General features: G+C 35.3%; 1 protein-coding gene across 2 annotated transcripts in view; it reads left to right on the top strand.

Annotated features, from left to right (window-relative positions):
* TTC28 (tetratricopeptide repeat domain 28) overlaps positions 1–23,221 on the top strand; it is a 617,832-nt gene that overhangs the window by 22,272 nt on the left and 572,339 nt on the right. For both annotated transcript variants that reach the window (XM_081037616.1, XM_081037615.1), the window contains exon 2: positions 8,946–9,224. In XM_081037616.1, coding sequence (XP_080893742.1) covers positions 8,946–9,224 — 279 coding nt within the window. The remainder of the gene's footprint in view (positions 1–8,945; positions 9,225–23,221) is intronic.

The raw sequence follows: 23,221 nt of genomic DNA, 5'->3' as shown, positions 1-23,221 counted from the left end.
GCCGCTTTTACTGTTATTCGCTATGTACAGATTTTATCCCTACGAGACTGCTTAGTATATGGTAGATCATCTTAGTGTGTTCTAGCTAAGAAATCTTTTCCTAACCTGTTTCCTTTGTTTTCTTCTAGGACTTTTAGTTCTTATATTTATTGCCCACTAGTTTTAATGTTTCTTTTTTTCTACTTTTTGGCTTAATCAAAAAATTTTTATTTTATTATTTTTCTATTAACTTTTTAGTTAAACAGCTTTTTACTCTTCATTTATTATTCCCTTAGTGATTATGGCATGCATCCTTGACTTAATATGGTCTAATAAAATTAATATTTTCATTACTTACCTGATTTTGCTAGATCCTTGATACTTAAAGATGGTATGTAGGCCAACAATATCAGTACATCAGGAGCTTGCTAGCAAGGCAGAATCTCAGGCCCCATCCTAAACCTAGTGAATCAGAATCTGCATTTTTAACAAGATTTTCAGTTGATTTATATGTATGTGTGTGTGTGTGTGTGTATGTGTGTGTATATATATATATTTGAGAAACACCTCTTCAGGGAATTTAGCTCCATTTATTACATCCTATATTTTGTGTTACATATGTATATATATCTTAAACTTCACAAGACATCACAGTATATATTTTGTATAGCTAACGTTGTTTTATATTTACCCTTTCCAGTATTATTCCTTCCTTACTACATTTCCATCTTTTTGTCTAAGATCATTTTCCTTCAGTATTTCTTTCAGTGTAGGCCTGCTGTTGGTGAATTCCCTCAGTTTTTGTTTGTTTGAACAAATATTTATTTTACATTTTAAAAAATTGAGATATAATTAATATACCATAAAATTTCACCATTTTAAAGTGTACAATTCAATGTTTTTTACTTTATTCACGACCATTATTACTATCTAATTCTACAACATTTCCATCACCCTCAAAAGAAATCCATTATTTGTGAGGTGTCACTTCCCATTTCCCCCTACCTTTAGCCTTTGGCAACCATTAATTTACTTTCTGTCTCAGTGAGTTTGCCTAGTATGGACATTTAAAATAAATGGAATTATACAATTTATGGCCGTTTCTGTTTGGCTTATTTTACTTAACATAGTGTTTTAAAGGTTTATGTTGTAATGTGTGTTAGTACTTTATTCGTCTTTATGGTTCCATTGTATGGCTTTGTCACATTTTGTTTTTTCATGCATCATTTGGTAGACATTTGGGTTGTTTTCATTTTTTGGCTATTATAAATAATGCTGCTGTGAACATTTGTGTACAAATTGTTGTGTGTACATATATTTTCAGTTCATTTGAGTAGATTTCTAGGAGTGGAATTGCTGGGTCGTATGGTAATAACTCTATGTTTAACTTTTGAGGACCTGCCAAACTGTTTTCCACAGTGGCTGTACCATCTTAAATTCCACCAGCAATGTCTGATGGTCCCTATTTCAACTTCGTATTTGAATAATATTTTCTCTGAGTACAGAATTTTAGGTTAGCTACTATTTCAGCTCCTGTCATTGCTATTGAGTTCACTGCTTGTAGCTCTTTTGAAAGTAATGTGTCTTATTTTTTCCCCGTCTATTTTAACATTTTTCTCTTTGTTTTTGGTTTTGAGCAGTTTGACTATGATGTGTGTAGGTGTAGATTTTTTTTGGTGGTATCTTGGGGTTGGGTGAAATTCTTGAAGCAATGGGTTCAGTATTCTATGAGTTGATGTCTTTCATCAGTTTTAGAAAATTCTTGGTCACAAGGTATTCAAAGGTTGCTTCTATTCCCTTCTCTGTCCTTCTGGAATTCCAATTATATGTGTGTTAGACCTCTTGAACATGTTCCTCATGTCTCTTACATACCGACCTTTTTTTCCCCTTTTCTGTTTCTTTTTGGGTATATTTCATTTGGGGTATTTTTTATGGACTTTTCCCCCAGTTTATTAATCCTGTCATTTGTTGTGTCAAATCTTATAACTCATCCACAAAGTTCTCAATTTCACGTATTATATATTTTAGTTTTGGAATGTACATTGAATTCTTTATTATATGATCAATTCTCTGGTGAAATTTTGTCTTGTCTATTTTATTTGGTTTTAAAATACACAACTAATATATAGCCTTTGCTTCTGTATTTGGGGGCCTTTGTGTGAATTCAAAAAGGTCGTACTCTCTAGACATAAGAATAGCTTGGTGAGTGGAGAGTGACTTTGTGAGATTTAGAAAGTGGTAGCCCCCTTCCTGTAGGCTTATGCAGCTGTGGGACAGGTTGCAAAGGCTGTTTTTTTTTTTTTTTTTTAAGTTGGGGAAGGGGAACAGAACTTTTTTTTTTCTTTTTAATTGGGGAATAGTGTGTACTTCCAGGACTTTTTTTTCCCCAAGATTTTTTTCCCCCAAGGCAAATTGTTGTCCTTTTCAATCTTAGTTGTGGTTTTCAATCTTAGTTGTGGAGGGTGCTGTTCAGCTTCAAGTTGTTGTCCTTTCAGTCTTAGTTGTGGAGTGCACAGCTCAGCTCCAGGTCCAGTTGCCCTTGTTAGTTGCAGGCGGTGTCGAACTGGCAACCTTGTGGTTGAGAGCCCCCGCTCCAACCAACTGAGCCATCTGGGATGCAGCTGAGCTCAAGGTGCTGTGTTCAATCTTAAGTTTAGGGGGCAAATCCCTTGTGGGAGTCGAACCAGCAGCCTTGTGGTTGAGAGGACGCACTCCAACCAACTGAGCCATTCGGGAGCTCAGCGGCAGTTCAGTTCAAGGTGCCGTTTTCAATCTTAGTTGCAGGGGGCGCAGCCCACCATCCCTTGCGGGACTCAAGGAATCAAACTGGCAACCTTGTGGTTGAAAGCCCACTGGCCCATGTGGGACTAGAACCGGCAGCCTTCGGAGTTAGGAGCAGGGAGCTCCAACCACTTGAGCCACCGGTCCGGCCCCGCAATGGCCGGTTTTTAACTCCCTTTTGTTTTCTCAGCCGGTCACCCTTAGAAAGCAAACAGATTCTACAACTATGGGTGCTCTGATATATAAAAGTAAGCTATGCTCTGTTTTCAGAATGATTTCTTTTTTTGTATTTTGAAAAAAGTAGGTTATATACAGAGGGTGCCAAAACAATGGGTGCCAAAAACACGTATACACATTTTAAGATAACAGCTCTTAAAATTTTAAGATAACAGCTCTTAAAATATGTATACATTTTTTTTTGGCATCCGTGGCATATGCATATGTAAAATATCAAATAGTACAAAATTGAAAAGTTGGTCTCTTTCCTATCACTACTTTCCAGTCCTCAAACAAGTATCTTTTGAGGCTGTTATTCTACTTTTTTATATATTGTTTCTGGCATGATTAACCCATATAGTAGGTGTGATAACAAAACAAAACAAAACAGTGAAATTTAAATAAAAAAGTTGTTACACTAAGAGACATATTTCCATTAATCCTCCTCAAAATACTCCTCCTTGCCTCAAACAGTCTTATCCTATCATTCTTGCCACTTTCTGAAGCAGTTCTGGAAGTCTTCTTTTCTGAGTGTCTTTATCCTCTATCATGACAACACTCTGTGTCACACATTGCGTCTGGTACGGCAGTTTCTGTCAAGTAAAAACATTATGGTGTGTTCTCATCCACCTTATTCACCGGATCTGGCACCGTGCGACTTCTGGCTCTTCCCCGAAGTCAAAATGACCATGAAAGGAAAATGTTTTGAATTGATTCAGGACATCGAGGCAGGCACGACAGCGCAACTAAAGACATTCATGAAAGAGGACTTCAAGAACTGCTTCAGAAAGTGGCAAGAATGATGGGATAAGTGTGTTCAAACTGAGGGGGTAGTTTTTTGAGGGGGATTAATGGCAATGTGTCTTTTACTGGAATAAATTTTTTTTATTGAAGCATTCACCATATTGTTTGATCATACCTCGTATACTTAAACATGTAAGTGTGTGTACATGTATGCATTATTTCCTTCCCTTTTTTTCATTGAAGATAATGTATTGTATATATCTGTTCTGCGTCTTGATTTTTTTCTTTTTCCATATCACTATGCAAAATCTCCCCCATTCTTTTTTTTTTTTTTTTTTTTTAGAGAATTTTTATGAGTTTATTTGAGTCAAACTGATGATGTATGCTGGGGAGCAAGATCTCAAATGCTACCCTGACTCATTCTTTGAGCTAGATTTGTAGTATCAATTATATGGATCTGTTAAAACTAATTTATCTATTTTCTGTTGTCTAACATGTAGGTTATTTCTAACCTCATGCTAATACAAATGATACTGTTATGAATATCCTTGCATATGTGACTTCATTTACATAGGTAAATGTATCTGTACATAAATTGCCAGAAGTGGAAAACATTTCTAGATTTCAAAGAATATGTACCTTTTACATTTTTATAGGTATCCCTAAATTGTTCTATAAAGAAATCCTATCAATTTGCACTCTCACCAACAATGTATGAGTGTAACTGTTTTTATTGCCTTACCATTAAAGTGTACCGATAAGTTTTATTAGTACGGGAAGAGAAAAATGAGATCTTGACGTTTAATTTTATTTTAAAATAACTGAAGTCACACATTTTAAAAATATGCTTAACAGCCATATGTATTTCCTTTCTTGTGATCTGTCTGTGCATATTCTTTGTTCATTTTTTCCATTGGATTTTTTTTTCTTATTGATTTGCAGGATATTTTTATATACATAGTAAAATTAGCCTCTTATCATGCTACAAATAGTTTATTTTACTGATTTGTTACTCATCTTTTTGCTTTTTTAAATCTTTTTTATACAGATATTTAAAATTTATATTGTCAAATTTATAAGTCTTTTCCATTATGTTTTTAGGTTTTGTGCTGTATTTAGAAAGGCCTTCCTCAGTTCATATGCTAATGATTCTGTTTCATTTTAGTAATTTTATAATTTTATTTTAAACGTTTAATTCTTTGGTTTACCTATAATTTTTTTATATAATAGATGATAAGTATTTTTCTATATCATTTGAATAACCAAATTTTATAACAAGGCTGGAACTATGTTTAGTAATTATATGTGGCTGAATATTCAGAGCTTCTTTGGTCCATATGTTATTGACACTCCCTTTACCCTTTTGAGATGTTTGTCACAGGGTCAGAGGAAAATATCAACAATGTTAATATATGTTGAAACCTATAAACTGTACATATATGAAATATTTGAGGGAAGAAAGAATATAATAGTTTAATTAAATGAGTAATTCAGAAATTTGTCTTTATCTCCTTAGGTAGTACTGTTCACTCTAATAGTCTCTGAATGTAATATGGCCAGTTGTTCCAAGTACTGTAGGTGTAAACTGAGAAATACGTGCAAAAATCTTTTCTCTGTTATTCCAAGTTTATCAACTACAAAGAAAATAGAGAAGGACTAGGGAAATTATATTCCTTTTTTAACCATACACAAAAATTACTATTTCTTAGCCTCCTACAGACCGTATTATAACCAGCTGAGTAGACACAGGCATATTTTGACAAGTTAGAAGCTTCTGTGTATACTTGCTAGAGTGCATGTTTCTCTTAAATTTGTGAACACTTGGTGGTGATGATGGTGTTGGAGTTCTCCTCTAGTAGTTATAGTCTTTCTGCACTAGCACTAACTTTTGCGTAGTGTTTTTCTGTGCTCTCGGAGGCCTTATTTGATAGTTTTTACATCAGTGTTTCAAGCAATTTCTGGTCTAGTTATGTACTCTACCAAAAAGTCCTTTGATCTCATAATGTAGATATCTCCCCTCTCACATTCACAATGTGTACGATAATAGCTCTTGAGAGGTCTTCCACTAAAGAAGAAACTTATTTAACTTTGTTCATCCCAGTATCCCGAGGACCTAGGGGTTCTATAGAAAATATTATGGGCAATGTTAGTTTATGTTACTATAGATGTAGTTAATAGAGTGCTGATCCTTTCTTTTCTTAATTTGATTCTTTTCTGTGTTGGCATTGAACCAAAATTATTACTCTGAGAAGTAGGGAATGCTGTAATAGTAGGATCATGTTTTTTTTTCACTTTTGGGCCATATATGAACCTAACCATTTTACTTTTAAAGGCTGTTATTGCTATTTTTATGTTGTACTTCTGAATTTTTAAATGTAGCATTTGTTTCTATAATTTATGGCTAGTACTACCCTTAATTATTGTCACAATGACTGTATTTTCCAAAATAAAATTAGTCTTATACATTGTCAGTGTTTTACACATTGGTTTGATGATATGGATAAAATAATTAAAAACCAAAACTTTTTCCAGGAAATACTTTTTGTTGGTTAATGTTACATAGTCCATTTACTTTCAAGCAATATGCTTCACGATCATAAGCTGCAAAAAAAACACAACCAACCAGAATACATTATTGGTTAGCCACTTCCAGTATGAGGAAGTTGAGGGATAAACTTGGACACTGATATTTGAAACTTTTAGGATATTTTAATGTTTCAAGAAATCTAGGACATGATATCCCTGTAAACAGAGGAAAAATAGTGGTTGCCAATGTGGGAAATTAGCTCTGCCTTTCTTCTTCCTCTCTGTGGACTTTGTTCTTTTTAATGTAATGCAGATTCCTCCAGTCTTTTACTTTTGTACTCTTAGTACAAAAGTACTCTTGGTGTGTTATATATTACTGTTTCCCCGAAAATAAGACCTAGCCGGACAGTCAGCTCTAATGTGTCTTTTGGAGCAAAAAATAATATAAGACCTGGTCTTATTTTACCAGTAAGACCCAGTATAATATAATATAATATAATGTAATGTAATGTAACGTAACGTAACGTAACGTAACGTAACGTAATGTAATATAATGTAATACAATATAATATCAGATGCATTAGAGCTAATTGTCTGTCTAGGTTTCATTTTCGGGGAAACACGGTAGATCTGTCCTTTTTTGAATGGAGGGACTGGACTGAGTTTTAAAGGAAGACATTAGGGAAGAAAATTACACTCTTGTTTTAGTTTCACTTAGGGCAAGCCTGCTTAGAATTGCAGACTGTCTCTCTTGATACTGCTGTCTTAAGTTTCTTCCTTTGGGACGCTATTGCAGTTCATAATTTTCCTGTTTTAAAATGAATAAAGATGGCCTGATGGCTCAGTTGGTTAGAGCTCGGGCTCTGAAGGACAGGGTTGCCAGTTCGATTCCCACATGGGTCAGTGAACTGTGCCCTCCACAACCAGATTGAAGACAACAAGCTGCCTCTGAGCTTCCGGAGGGGCGGCCGGATAGCTCAGTTGGTTAGAGCGCAGCTTCTCAACAACAAGGTTGCCGGTTCAATTCCCACATGGGATGGTGGGCTGTGCCCCCTGCAACTAAAAATTGAAAACGGTGACTGGACTTGGAGCTGAGCTGTGCCGTCCACCACTAGATTGAAGGACAATGACTTGGAGCTGATGGGCCCTTGAGAAACACACTGTCCCCCAATGTTCCCCAATAAAAAACAAAAAAGAGAATAATATTTGACTGATTCTCTTCCTTTAGTTTTTTTTTTTTTTTTTTAAGATTTTTATTGGGGAAGGGGAACAGGACTTTATTGGGGAACAGTGTGTACTTCAGGACTTTCCCAAGTCAAGTTGTTGTCCTTTCAATCTTAGTTGTGGAGGGCGCAGCTCAGTTCCAGGTCCAGTTGCTATTGTTAGTTGCAGGGGGCACAGCCCACCATCCCTTGCAGGAGTTGAACCAGCAGCCTTGCGGTTGAGAGGACGTACTCCAGCCAACTGAACTATCTGGCCACCCAGGAGCTGAGCGGCAGCTCATTGACTTCATTTTAGTTGCAGAGGGCGCAGCTCGCTGGACCATGTGGGAATTGAACCGTCAGCCTCGTTTCTCAGAGCTTGTGCTCTAACTGAGCCAACCGTTCCCCTCCCTTTAGTTTTAAGGTCAGTGCTATAAAGTCATAGAAAACTTAGTGATTTCGAAAAATCAACATCAAAACAGGTCTTAAATTGCTAAGACATAATTTCTGATAGATTTTTTTTTTTCTTTTTGGTGATTTCCAAAAATTGCTGTTTGTATTTGAAATTCCATGTTAGGTGCCAAATTACAGTCCCAAATTTGCCAATCTGAAAAGATTCATTGGTACATTAAAATCTATTAAGTTTATTTTTATTTTAAAACTTACATATGCTCATTGCCTAATTTTTAGATAAGAAAAAATTTTAAGAAAATAAAAACAATCTACAATCTTATGTTCAAAGATAACTTAGCCTAGTTAATATATTTTGATCTTGTTCCTTTCGTTATTCTCTTTAGTTCCACCATCTTAACATAGTTGAGATTATATTATCCATATAAGTTAGTATTTTGGTCCTTCTCTTAGTATAACTTTAAATTGTCAAGGAAAAGCTTGAGTACCCTTTTGCATTTATTCATTAATTCAATAAAAATGTATGAATATGTAAATATAAATATGTAAGTTTATAACTATATGTATATACATATAAACACACACACACATACACTCATACATAGGCACTCAAGCCATTATGTTGGCTGCTTCCCGGAAAGTGTATTGTCTTTCAGGTATTAACTGGCAAAAAATAACTGCAGAAAATCTACCAAAAGAACGGTTTATTTGGGAAAAGAAAAAAGAAACAGGGTCATTCCAGGAATGTGCAAATGCACACTCCTGACCGGCTGCCCACATGAAGAAGCAAAAAGCCCCAATTCCAAGATGGCTATTCTATTTTAGCATCCTTCCCCTGGAAGTTACCACAAAGTTTTAACAGGAAGTCAGGACTAGAGAGTTAACAAGGGGGCCCAGCTTCACCCCATAGTCCTCCCAGCTCTATGGTTAAGCATTTTGAGATGCCAGTTCACTTTTATCACAGGGCACAAAAGTTAACTATCATATAAAGTAGACCATGAACAATGTTTGTGTTCTCTTGAAATTCAGACAAGGAACCCCTCTGGATTATCCATATTTTGTCTCATAAATTGTCTCTGTTTGTAGATTCCTCTCTTTGGTGCTAAGACTATTGGCCAGAGGAGTCCTGATGGGCCAGTGCTGAGCAAAGCTGAATTTGTTGAGAAAGTTCGTCAAAGTAACCAGGCCTGTCATGATGGAGATTTCCACACGGCTATTGTTCTGTACAACGAAGCCCTGGCTGTTGACCCTCAGAATTGCATCTTATACAGCAATAGATCTGCAGCATATATGAAAATCCAGCAGTATGACAAGGCACTGGATGATGCAATCAAAGCTCGACTTCTCAATCCCAAATGGCCGAAGGTAGAAATTTCATTTACTTTCTTAGAATCTTTTGTGCTGATTTCTTATTTTAATGTAACATTTTATTGACTCAGTGCAGTTATTAATATTTTAATAGTCTGTACTTTGGCAAAATGTAAAATGGCTTCATTGAGCAGGTACACTAGTGAATCGCTTCCTTTTTTTATGCTTTGGAAATAGGCTTTGCATGTCCAAGTTTAATTCTTTTCCTGTATGTTTGAGATTTGAATTTTTTTCACTCAGGTTCTTGATAGGACACATTGTAATTACTTAGATAGATATTGGATGTCTTTTTTTTGCACAGATGTTTTAGATAGAGTATGATGATCATGTTTCTTTCCTTCAATTTAAAATAACTAATTTTATTCCCTGTCCATACGTCTTTTCAGAATGGTATTTAATCAGAGAAACGTTTTTTTTAGTAAGTCATTGTAATTATCTGTATTCCCTTGAAAAATTTGAGGATTGAGTTATCTTTGTTTTGTATACTTGTATACTTTATTTTCAGTGTGTCTATTTACTGCCTAACCCCCGGTGTATTTTAGAAACAGTTTCTTAAGATGTGACTGAAGTGTTTGAGGTATTTTTTATTGAATGCAAAACCATTTGATCCTATTCTTGGCTTTCTGTTGGGTTAACAAATGTTAATGGATATTTCTTAGAGATTTAAAAAAGATTCTTACTGTTTAATAATATGTCACAGTCATATTACTTTATACTTCAACTCTGGTAGCTATTTTTGGCCTCATTCAGTGGCATTTCCAGTATTGCTGTTACCTCAAGAATTGATTAGTATTCTGTAATTCCCTAAAGGATTTCTTTTATAACTATAATTATTATAAATGAAACAAAATCTCTTTAAAAATTGTTATATGACAACATTTGGGAGTTAGAATGCTGTTTTCAAAGGACAGACCTAGGTTTAAATTTTTTCTCTTCTATTAATGACAATATGGCTCTGAGTAAATCTCTTGGACCTCTTGTGGTTAAGATAAATGGTATAATAATACTTATCTTGTAAGGTTATTTAAGAGTTAAATAGTTTGTTACTTATACATAGTAGATGTTTGGTATAGGATAACTGTGATTTTTTTTAAAAAAAGGTTCAAATTAGTAAATTATTCTAGCATGGCTTGGCATGTGTCTTTTTTTCTTTTCTTTTTTTTTAAAAGCGTATGGTTGATGCAAAGAGCCTGATAAATATAGAGAGCCTAATTTTCAAATTAAGTATCTCCTTTTTGGAGCCATTTGTACCCTTCATATATTTGTGAACATCTTTAAACTTTTATCTTTTTCAGTTTTTAAATGTCACTTGCACTTTTTTTTGGTCAACCTCTTGTGATTTTTATACACACACATAAAGCTGAAAAAGGTGAACTTCTGTGATTATAGATGGAAAATTAACCTTTTAGGATAATTTTTATCAAGTTTTAGTCTCTGATTTTTCCCCTTATAAGTGAAGTTATTGTATATTTACAATTTGCATTACTATTCAGCTCCATAGTTGATTTTAAGCAGCTAACTTAAGAACATTTAGAATTATATAAAATATAAATTAGGGTTTATTATTGAAGTCACGAAAGGATCTTCCTATACAAAATGATTCATAATATAATTAATCTATAAAGAAGTTTCCACTACATAAAGTTTCATTTTATAAAAACTTGATTTTATACTTATTTTTCTAGGAGTATACTGATTATGTAAAAGAAGGTTCACTTATACTTTCTTGTCATAAAGATATGTGTGGTGAAACTTCATCAATTTTTTCCTTTGATTTTGACTTTTCTAACTGACTTTTTCATTATAATCCTTTGCCTTTCTGAAATCTTTCTCTGAAGTGTTATTGTTGTGTAGTTTGATGTGGGAAAACATACCTTCCAGTTTCTCTCTATATATAAAGATTCAAGGGCTCCAGAGATTGAATGGAGAGTCTTTCATTCATGTATACTTTGTATGAATGAAAGAATGATTTTGGTGTGATGTGGGCTGCAAAAGAGGTATTAACAAAGCACTATGAGAGTTCCCCAAAACAATAAGCCCAGTCCTATTACTAAATTATGATACTTATCTCCAACTGCCTCTTAGCTGTTGTCTGTTTATGTTCATTCTTTTTGTGTCCTGTTTAAGAAATATTTGTCTTACTCAAGGTTATAGTTTTAATATTTTCTTCTAGAATTTTTATAGTTTTTACCTTTTGGTCTATTATTCATTTTGAGTTAATTTTGGGATGTGACATATGAGGTAAGGTTTATTTATTTATTTATTTTTTCATATAGATAACCATGGTTTTTTTCCCCCCTCCTTTCGCCTCCCACCCCCAATTTCGGTTCAAGCTGTTGTTTCTCAGTCTAGTTGTGTAGGACACAACTCCCTGGCCCATGCTGGTATTATGAGCCTTGTGCTCCCTCCTGGCCGAGGCAGTCAGTCGCCGGTCATCAGTTGGCTGCTCACAGCAGCTCACGGCAGCTCTTGCTGGCTGCCAGCCACTCAGGGCAACACACGGTAGCCCATGGCAGCACAGCAGCCTGCAGCAACTCATGGCAGCCGAGCTCCAGGGAGAGCCGTTTGTTCACAATCTTAGCTGTAGAGGGTGCAGCTCACTGGTCCATGTGGGAATTGAACCAGCGACCTCTGTAACATTAGTTGAAAAGACTATTCTTTTCCCACTGAATTATCTTTGATCATAAAAGTATGGGGCTATTACTGGACTCTGTTTTGTTCTATTGATCTGTCTATTCTTATGCTTGTCTTAATTACCGTAGCTTTATTTTAAGTCTCAACATCAGTTCTTTTTCTAGGTTATTTTTGCTATTCTCTGTCTTTGCATTTTAATTTAAGTTTTATTTTTATTAGGGAATCAAGCAGCAAACTTCTAAATAATCCATGGATCAAAGAAGTACTCACAAGAAAAACCACAAAATGTTCTGAATGATAATGAAAATATATCATGTCAAAATCTGTGGGATGCAGCAAAAGTGGTGCTAGGAGAGAACTTTTAGCTTTAATGCTTATATTAAAAAGAGAAGAAATATTTAAAATAAATGACCTAAATTCCCATCTTAAGAAATGAGGAAAGCAAATTAAATGTAAAATAATTAGAAAGAAGGAAATAATAAAAAGTAGAAGTTGATGAAAGAGAAAATGTACAGTACTGAAAATCAATGAAACCAATAGTTAATTGTCTGGAAAGAAATAAAGAATTAAACCTCTAGGTAGATAAAAGACAAATGAGACAAAAGAGAGAAGACACAAATTAACAATATCAAGAATGAAAGAAAGGACATCACTGAGAAATAAGGAGGCAACTCTTCTACCTCTTTGCTATTTGTGTATGAGCTGGGTAACAGATGTGCAGTGACCAATCACCAACATACTTTGAAACAAGTGATGTGGCTGGTACTAGTCATGATGTACACTTCTTAGTTATGAAGTGATTGTGGATCAAAGAGCTAGCAGTGGAGTTTGTATTTTACGTGTTTACTCAAGGTTAATATACTGTGGTAACTTAAATTTGAATTGTATTATTAGGGAACTGGTGTTATTTAATTTCTGGTAACTGAAATCCATGTATATTAAAATAATATACATATGAAGTGAGGGCTGCTGGTTCTTTGGAGTTGGACCTAGATTTCCGCCCCCCCCTCCCCCCCCCGCCCCATGTTACTTCACTTCTATAAGCCTTAGTTTTCCCATTTGTAAACTGAGTTAACATCACAAAGCTTGAAGGGTTGTATTGAGGATTAAATAAAGTAACGTTAGGCATCCAGCACTGAGCTTTTCACAGGTTACTTAATACATGATGGTCATTAATGATGATGATAGTCATGAAGTTAGTGATTGTTCTGTATTTATACACATGTAGTGTTTAGTTAACCTACCCAGTTCTTTTTGAGCATTTTTCTTCCCTTATAATAATCTTAGTAATCTTCTGAATCCTTCCAATTTCTGCTGATTGTTTTTAAAAAGTATACCAAAATGGATAAAATCCTCCATTAAGATATATTTGTTGCAGAGAGAAGAGGAAGAATTGTTGCTGTTGTGTTTTTTTTTACCGCATAGATAATATATATAATCTTTTGAATAACTTACCAGATTCTATTGCTCTTTTATATGTGGCTATACATCATTTATTTCAATTCAATAAATATCTATTAAGCATTTATTATAGGTCAGCGTAGTTCTGCTGTCTTCTCTGGTAACAATATTTAATGAATTATTCTTTAAAGTTAGCATATTGACTTTTTTTCATTGTTTTGGTATTCTACCTCTTCTCCATGATTTAGGAAAAAAAACGAAAGGAATGTATTGTTGATCAGTACTTGTATCTGCCAGCTTTTGTTCTGTAACAAATCACTTCAAAACTTTGTGGCTTAAAATAACAACCATTTATTTAGCTCAAAGTTCTGTGTGACAGCTGGGGAGCTCTTCCGGTCTGGGTTGACCCAACTGATTTCTGCTGGGTTCGCTCATGTGCTTGAGGTCAACTAGAGATTTGATGGGTGGTGGGATCATCTAAGGCAGTCTCACTCACACATCTGACAGTTGGTATGCTGTTGGCTAGGGGAACAGCAGCAACTGGGCCATGTGTCTTTTATCATCCAGCAGGTTTCCTGGGCTTCTTCACATGGCACTTGTAGGATTCCAAAAACTGTAAAAGAATGGAAGCACTAATGCACAAGCAGTTTTTGAGTCTGTTTATACCACATTTGATGTTGTCCCTTTGGCCAGAGCAAGTCACATGGCCAAGCTCAGAACCACTGTAGGAGGGGATTACCCAAAGGCATGTAAAGGAAGGTAAGAATTTGTGGCCATCCTTATAATTTATCTCAGTATTCTTTGTCAGATAATATGTACAGTATGGTATATATTCATGTACAATCAGTTTTAGAACATATCCCGTTTTAGTTGTTTCTATTTTAATTTGACTTTTTACCCTCTATCTTTTTCTGTTCTGAAATTTTCTCGAATCAAATTTTTTCAGATAATTCAGTTGTGAAGTATTTACTGTCATTTTAGTGTGAATTATGAGTTTCAGAAATAGTTAAATTCTTCAAGAGTACCATAGGAAGAGAAACCCAGAGGAATGGTAGATTTTCAAATGGTGTAACACTATTAAAGGGAAAATTTCACAGTAGGACTTTCATATTAATTTTAAAGTGCACCATAAACACCTTCTGTCTCTTCATGGATTTAAAGCTCCTCCTATATTCTCACTTATTGTTTATTCCTGATGACAGATAATACTTAATGACAGAGTATTGTACCTTATTTGTCAGGTATTATACCTGATGACAGTTATATGTAAGAAAAATGTTAAAAAAAGCATCTTGGCTATCTGTTTCCTTTTGGTTTACCTATATCATAATAGTAACAAAATAGAATAGCTCGTATTGAATGCTTATTTACGGAAGGATTGTCTGAATCCTTTTATTTGTCATATCAGTTTTATACTCACAATAATCTTATGGGGTAGATATTATTATTACAACTTCAAAAAAGAGAACATTTATACTTAGAGATTAAATAACTTGCCAGCACATCCAGCTTGTAACTGGGAGAGCTGTACTTTAACCCAGGTCTGTCTGATTCCAAATAATTTTTCTTTAATCAGTATGCTATTCTGCTTCCCTGGACAAAGGAGCCCATCAATTAAGAAATCTAAGAGTTCAGAATTCTCTTTCAGATTTTAACACTGATATGTCCATGTGATGTTGAGGAGACTATTCAGTTTCAGTTTCCTATAATATAAATCAGAGTCTGAGTTGTGATTTATTTGCCCTTTACTTGTCATTACAGGCAAACAAAGTGTTTTAAATGCATTGGAGCTTAATAACAGAAATACACAAAGTAATGTTTTAAAGCTGCATTTTTATAGATTATCTGAAGAGTGTGTATTCATTATACACTTTTTGGGTATATGTACTTCTTATAATTTCAGTTCATTTCTTCAGGAAGAAATGAGCTTATTTATTGAGCATTTCTATGTTCTAAGCTCTGTTGTAAACTTTAGTGACCTAGCCATGTACAAGGTGGAATAAAGTTACAACTAACATTCTAGTGAGGAGAAGCAGAAAATAAATAAAATAATAATTACATATGAAAATGTTTGAAAGTGGTAAGTGCTCTGAAGACAATTTAAAACAGACTGAGGGGAAGGAGGGTACTGAGAAAAGGGAATGACAGAGTTATGGAAGAGTTTATGGGAGGAGATGATTCAGGTGAGACCTGAAAGAACCAAATGTGAAGATCTGAGCAAAGTGCATTCCAGGCAGAGTTAACAGCTAGTTTGAATTTGGCTAGTTAAAGAACATAGCTTAGAGGCCAGTGGAGCACAGTGAGTGAGTAAATGGAAAGGAGATGGTAGGGATGAGGTTGTGAAGTTAGCCAGGAGCTGGTCATGTAAGGCATTTTAAGCCATTGTAGGGAGGTAATATTTTATTCAAAGACTGATGGGATATCACTGGATGACATATTTAATTTATGGTCAGTCTGGTTAAAGGTTATTAATATGTTTAATTTCCACATATTTGTGACTTTTCAAATTTTCTTCTGTTATTGATTTCAAATGTCATTCTATTGTGTTTAGAGAACATACTTTGTATTGTATCAATCCTTTTTAATTTACTTAGGCTTCCTTTATGGTCTAATACATCATCTGTCTTCAAGAATATTCCATGTGCACTTGTGAAAAATGTGTATTCTGCTGTTGTTGGGTGTGGTATTCTGTGTATGTCTATTAGATTTAGTTAGTTTATAATGTTGTTCAAGTCTTTTCTATTGGTATGATTGATGGTACTGTTCATTACCAAAAGTTTAGTATTGAAGTCTCGAACTATTATTATTGAATTTTCTATTTTTCTCTTCAATTTTGTCAGTTTTTGCTTCATGTATTTTGGAGGCTTTGTTGTTGAGTGCTTATATTTTTATGATTATTATGCTTTTCTGAAAGATTGATTATTACAAATATCCTTCTTTGTCTCTAGCAACAATTTTTGTCTTAAAATCTATATTGTTTGATGTTAATATAGCCACTCCACCTCTTTTTTGGTTAGTGCTTGCATGTAACCATTTTTTCCATACTTTTCCTTTCAATTTATTTATGTCTTTGAAACTAAGGTGAGTGTAGAGTTACATAATGGTTTTTAAAAAGAAATCCATTATGCCAATCCCTACCCTTTGATTGTAGTGTCTGATCCATTTATATTTAATGTAACTGCTGATAAGGTAGGATTTATACCTGCCTTTTTGTTATTTGTTTTCTATATGTTTTTTCTATATGTCTTTTTTTAATATGTCTTTCTGTTCTCTTCCTTCAGTACATTTTTATGTTAAATAAATATTTCCTAATGTGCCAGTTAAATTGCCTTGTTTCTTTTACTATATGTATTTTTAGTTATTTTCTTGGTGGTTGCCGTAGGGATTATAATTACAATTTTAATTTAAAACAATACAGTTTGAATTTACATATGTTTAATTTCAACAGTATACAAAAACTTTGCTCCAATATGGCTCTATTCTCTTCTTCTTTTGTTGTGATATTGTTGTAAAAAGTATATCTTTATGCATTATAAGCTCATCAGCATAATCTTATAATTATTGCCTTGTGCCATTGTCTTGTTTTAAAAAATTTTTTATTGGGGAGTATTGGGGACCAGTGTGTCTTTCCAAGTCCCATCAGCTCCAAACCAATTTGCTGTCCTTAAATCTAGTTGTGCAGGGCACAGCTCAGCTCCAAGTCCAGTCGCAATTTTCAATCTTTATTTGCAGGGGGTGGGAATTGAACCGGTAACCTTGTTGGTAAGAGCTCCCGCTCTAACCAACTGAGCCATCCGGCTGCCCACCAGCAGGCAGTTCAGTGTCAGGTTGTTGTATTCAATCTAGTTATGGAGGGCGCAGCTCACTGGCCCATGTGGGAATCGAACTGGCAATCCTCTAACCAACTGAGCCATCGGCCGCCCCACTGTTGTCTTTTAAATCATACAAATTCTCTCTTTGGTGAGACATTATGCTCACACTTTATTTTTTTAGACATGGTTTTGTTTAATAGCTGATTTAAAGTTTTTGTCTAGTAAGTCCAACGACTGGATTTCCTTATGGATAATTTCTATTGCCTGCTTTTTTTTTTGCAGGGTATGGGCCATGCTTACCTGTTTATTTGTATTTCTCCTCATTTTTTGTTGTTGAAAACTGGATATTTTAAGTAATACAATGTAGCAATTTGAAAATCAATTTGCCCCACCCCCAAGGGTTTGTTGTTGTTGCTATTTGTTGCTGTTGCTTTTTGTGAGTTAGTGACTTTCCTGGACTAATTTTTTAGTCTATGTTCTTTGTCATGTGTAGCCATTGAAGTCTCTGTTTGTTTAGTTTAGTGGTCAGCTATTGATTACACAGAGATTCCTTAAATGTCTCCCAGCCTTTGTTGAAGAGTTTCTTGTGTGTGTTGTGCCCTATCTTCTACAATGGCAATTTATGATTCTGTCTTAGTCTTCACATCATGCTTATGTAGAACTGCAATTTCAGCCAGAGGTGAGAGACTAAGACATTCTCAGGTCTTTCTTGGGCATGTGCAAAGACTGCACATTCCTAGGTTTCCAAGAATATTTTAGAGTTTTCCAAAGTCCCGTATGAACATCTAACTCTCCAGATTTTTCTTTTAAGTTTTTCTTTAGCCTCTTATTTATCCAATTTGTATCACTGCTTCAAGCTGCTGTGATGTTAAGCACTTGCCACTGATTTTGTTGACACACTGGGGAGAGGGCTGTTTTCACTGAGCTATATCTGAGTCAGGTGAAATAAGTCCTGTGAATGGAGCTTTCTTAAGGAGCTGCCAGACAGGTCAAATAGTGATCATTTTCTGGGGATGGGGTGTTTTGGGGAACTCCAAACCATTCTAACCTTTCCATTGACTAACTAAATTTCTGTTTTTCTCAGGTATTGTGCTTGAAAGGCTGCTGGTTTTCAAGTCTACCACAGAGCTAGGGAAAGGGGATAAAAATAGTATAAGGTAAAAATCCACAAATTTGCTGTTCTTTGAGATTCAGCTGCTTCTCTTGAAGAAACACTTCTTGTGTTTCTGCAAGTTGTTGGTTAACTTCCACAATTCTGAAAAAGTTGATTTTCACAAGTTTTGCTTGTGTTCTTATTGCTTATGGAAGAGCAGAGTTTTGGAGGTCCATACTCTGCCATTTTGGAAGAGTACCATAATTTTATTTGTAGTAAAATATAAAATACCACTGTTTGGGAAATGGAAAGAAGAAGGGCTAAAGCAGAAGCAGGCAGATTAATGATGGTGCTAACTTAGACCGGAGTAATGGTATAAATTAAGACTCACTGAACTTTATAACTGAGAGTCTCTCACTGATCGTCATAACAATTATCTGTTATACAAGGTGTGATAAAAAATATGGTGAATATTTAAATTAAAAAATAGAGTAAGACACATTGTCATTAATCCTACTCAAAATACTCCCCCTCTCTTTGAACACACTTATTCCATCGTTCTTGCCATTTTCTGAAGCAGTTCTGTAAGTCGTCTTTCAGGAGTATCTTTAGTTGTGCTTTTGTGGCTGCCTCGATGTCCTGAATCAATTCAAAATGTTTACCATTCATGGTCATTTTGACTTTGGGGAAGAGCCAGAAGTCACATGGGGCCAGATCCAGTGAATAAGGAGGATGAGGACACACCATAATGTTTTTATTTTTAATGGAAAGTATGGTCTTTATGGGGTTCTGGCAAGACATAGCCAAAGCAGTTCACTTTTATTATTTTTTTAAATTTTTATTGGGAAATATTAGGGAACAGTGTGTTTTTCCAGGACCCATCAGCTCCAAGTCAAGTTGTTTTAATCTGGTGGATAGCGCAGCTCAGCTCCAAGTCAAGTCATTGTTTTAAGTCTAGTTTTGGAGGGTGCAGTTCACTGGTCCATGTAGGAATTGAACCAGCAACCTTGGTGTTATGAGCACTGCACTCTAACCAACTGAGCCAACTGGTTACCCCCATAATGTTTTTATTTGACAGAAATTTCCATACGAGAAACGATGTGTGACATGAGCCTTTCCAGTTGTGATAATACGGTGAATGCTGCTGCTGAGTGCCATGCAATGGAAAGGCAGGGATCTTTAGAAAAGGAAGGGGTATGTCAAACCTTAGTAACAGTGGGTGACAAGTTTCAACTTGTTCAGTGCAGTCGGGTGTGAACTATCGTTGAGAGAAGGTATGTTTTAAAGTGTGCCATAAATCATGGATGAGGAACAATGCATTAACATGAAATGGACAAACGGTTTCATTCTCCATCATGATAGTGCTCCATATTGTTTTTAAACATTCGCCATATTGTTTGATCACATCTCATAGATGGTGCTTTTTCTCTATTTTATAAATAAGGTGAGGTTCAGGGAGATTAAGTAGTTTGGACAGAGTCAAAGAGTCAGAAAGAGTAAAAGAGTAAAAAAGAGTAAAAGAGTCAAAGAGTAAAAAAAAAAAGTAAGAAAAAAAAGAGTAAGAAAAAATAGGCACGCTATTTACCTGACTCCAAATTATCTTAACATCTCTGCCCCATGACATTAAAATCAAAGTTATATGGCAAATACTAAATTCACAACAAATGTTTACAATAAAGTTGACTATCTTCCATACATATTTCTTTTGCATAATTTTATTCTTGTTTAAGAATAGGTGAGAATTTAGTTGTTCAGAATCTTTTTGTAGACAGTTGGAAAGATAATCAGGAAAGGGGATTTTTCATGTACAAGAATGTGACACTTCCCTTAAATTTAAGTGAAACTCTTTATTCTACCATGAGGAAAATCCATCATGGCTTGCTATTACTTCTTTTAATATTATAGATTTTATTACCATAGCAAATGTTATTACCAGTTTATCTTTGGAAATAAATGTCTTCTTGTTATTAATATAGAGCAGTATTTCTTACGTCTTAAACACATGATTTTATGACAGGTTTGTTATTTGTATGCCTTTGAATCTATGTTTCAGGTGTTTTGGGTTAACCTATGAATTGTACATGGACACACATAATTTTTTAAAAATTGTCTTACTGTTTTCTGGTTACATTAATTTTTTATTTTAATTTTTAAAAATAATTTTTTATTTTTCAATTACAATTGACATACAGTATTATATTAGTTTCAGGTGTACAACATAGTGATTAGAGATTTATATAACTTACGAAGTGATCAGCCCTATAAATCTAGTACACATCTGCCACCATACATAGTTATTACAATATTATTGACTTTATTCTTTATGCTATACTTAACATACCTATGACTATTTTGTAACTACCAATTTGTACTTCTTAATCCCTTTCCCTTTTTCACCCATCCCTCAACTGCCTCCCATCTGGCAACCATCAAAATGTTCTCTATTTGAGTTTGTTTCCGTTTTATTTGTTCATTTATTTTGTGTTTTAGATTCTACATATACGTGAAATCATGTGGTATTTGCTTTCTCTGTCTGACTTATTTCTTTAGCAAAATACCCTCTAGGTCCACCCATGTTGATTCTACATATACGTGAAATCATGTGGTATTTGCTTTCTCTGTCTGACTTATTTCTCTTAGCAAAATACCCTCTAGGTCCACCCATGTTGTTACAGGTGGAAAGATTTCATTCTTAATATGGCTGAGTAATATTCCATTTTATGTATGTACCACTTCTTTGTGCATTTATCTATTGATGGACATTTAGATTGCTTCCATATATTGGCTATTGTAAATTATGCTGCAAGGAACATGTACATGCATATGTCTTTTTGAATTAATGTTTTGGGTTTCTTTGGATAAGTACCCAGAAGTGGAATTACTGGGTTCTTCGTTGTCTCTTGTTACAGCCTTTGTTTTAAAGTCTATTTTTCCTGTATACACGTAAGTATTGCTACCCCAGATTTTTTTTTCCCCGTTTTTCCATCCTTTTACTTTCAGTCTGTGTGTGTCTTTTGATCTGAAGTGAGTCTCTTGTTGGCAGCATGTGTAAGCGTCTTGTTTTCTTATCCATTTAGCCACCCTCTCTTTTGACTGGCCTATTTAATTCATTTACATTTAAAGTAATTGTTGATAGATAATGTGGTTGTTGCCATTTTATTACATATGTATATATATTTTTAATTTTTAATTTTTTTCTGTTTTCTTAAAGAAGTCCCTTTAACATTTCTTGTAGTATTGGTGTGGTGGTGATGAACTCTTTTGGCTTTTTATTGTCTGGGAAACTCTTTACCTGTCCTTCAATTCTAAATAATAACTTTGCTGGGTGGAGTAATCTTGGTTGTAGGTCCTCACTTTGAATATTTCATGCCAATCCCTTCTATTCTGCAAAGTTTCTTTTGAGAAATCAGCTGATGATGTTATGGGAGTTCCCTTGTAAGTAACTAACTACTTTTTCTTCCTGCTTTTAAGACTCTCTCTTTGTATTTAACTTTTGGCATTTTAATTATGGTTTCTTGGTGTTGGCCTCTTTGGTTCATCTTGATTGGGACTCTGTGCTTTCTGGATTTGTATGTCTATTTCCTTTGTCAGGTTAGGGAAGTTTTCTGTCATTATTTCCTCACATAAGTTTTCAATTCTCTCTTCTCCTTCTGGTACCCCTATGTTGCCAGTATTGGTATGCGTGATATTGTCCCAGAGGCCCCTTAACTATTATTGTTTTGGATTCCTTTTTTTTTTTTTTTTTTTTTTTTTGCTGTCTGATTGCGTGTATTCTGCTACCATATCTTCGAAATCTCTGATTCAATCCTCTGCCTCATCCTACTGTTGATTTCCTGTAATATATTCTCATTTCTGTTATTGTATTCTTCATTTCTGTTTTTTTTATGTTTTCTATCTCCATTTTTATGTTTCCTATCTCTCTGTTGAAGTTCTTACTGAGATCATTGAACATCCTTTTTTTTTTTTTAACAATTTCTTTTTTAATTGGGGAATATTGGGGAACAATGTGTTTCTTCAGGGCCCGTCAGCTCCAAGTAGTTATCCTTTAATCCAGTTGTGGAGGGCGCAGCTCAGCTCCAAGTCTAGTCGCCATTTTCAATCTTTAGTTGCTGGGGGTGCAGCCCACCATCCCATGCAGAATTGAACTAGCAACCTTGTTGTTAAGAGCTCGTGCTCTAACCCACTGAGCCATCCGACCGCCCCTCTGGAAGTTCAGCAGCAGCTCGTTGTCTTCAATCTAGATGTGGAGGGTGCAGCTCACTGGCCCCTGTGGGAATTGAACTGGCAACCCTGTTGTTCAGAGCTCGCGCTCTTACCAACTGAGCCATCCGGCTGCCCCTGAGCATCCTTATGTGTTTTGAACTCTGCATCTGAACTCTGAGACAGGTAGATTGCCTGTCTCCATTTTGTTTGATTCTTTTTCTGAAGCTTTGTTCTCTTCTTTCATTTGGGACACGTTTCTTTGTTTCCCCATTTTGGCTGTCTCCTGGTGTTTGTTTCTATATATTAGGTAGGTCTGCTATGTCTCTCTGTCTTGGTGGAGTGGCCTTAAGTAGTAGGTATCCTGTGGGGCCCAGGGTGTAGTCTCCCTGGTCACCTGAGCTGGGTGCACCAGATGTGTCTCGTGTGTGGGTTGTGTGTGCTCTCCTGTTGTAGTTGAGCAACGATTGCTGTTGGCATGTCAGTGGGAAGGATTGACCCTCAGGCTGATTGGTTGTGAGGACTGGCTGTGACTACAGGATTCATTTTAGTGGGACTCTGGTGCCTGTCCAGTCTTACCTTTGGCTGTGTCATTTGTGGAAGTGTTTGGGTAGTGCTCTGGTTTGGTCTGAAGCTGGCTACCAGGTGTGTTGGTTCTGGGGCCTTTTGGGAGGGGCTTTGGTGCAGGCGAAGGTGAGCCGCTGCCTGTGCTCTGCCTGGGGCCACTTGGAATGAGGTACAAAGTGATCTGCAGATGATTGCTACTTGTGTTGGGCTTGCAAGTACCAGGGAGACGCTAAGTTGTGAACTAAGGCTGGGTCACATATAATTTTTTAATTACAAAAGTAACTCAA

Source organism: Rhinolophus hipposideros (assembly GCF_964194185.1).
Source record: "Rhinolophus hipposideros genome assembly, chromosome: 24".
Classification (NCBI taxonomy): Eukaryota; Metazoa; Chordata; class Mammalia; order Chiroptera; family Rhinolophidae; genus Rhinolophus; species Rhinolophus hipposideros.
Note: the sequence above shows the minus strand (reverse complement) of the source record. Positions and strands in the feature narration are given on the sequence as shown.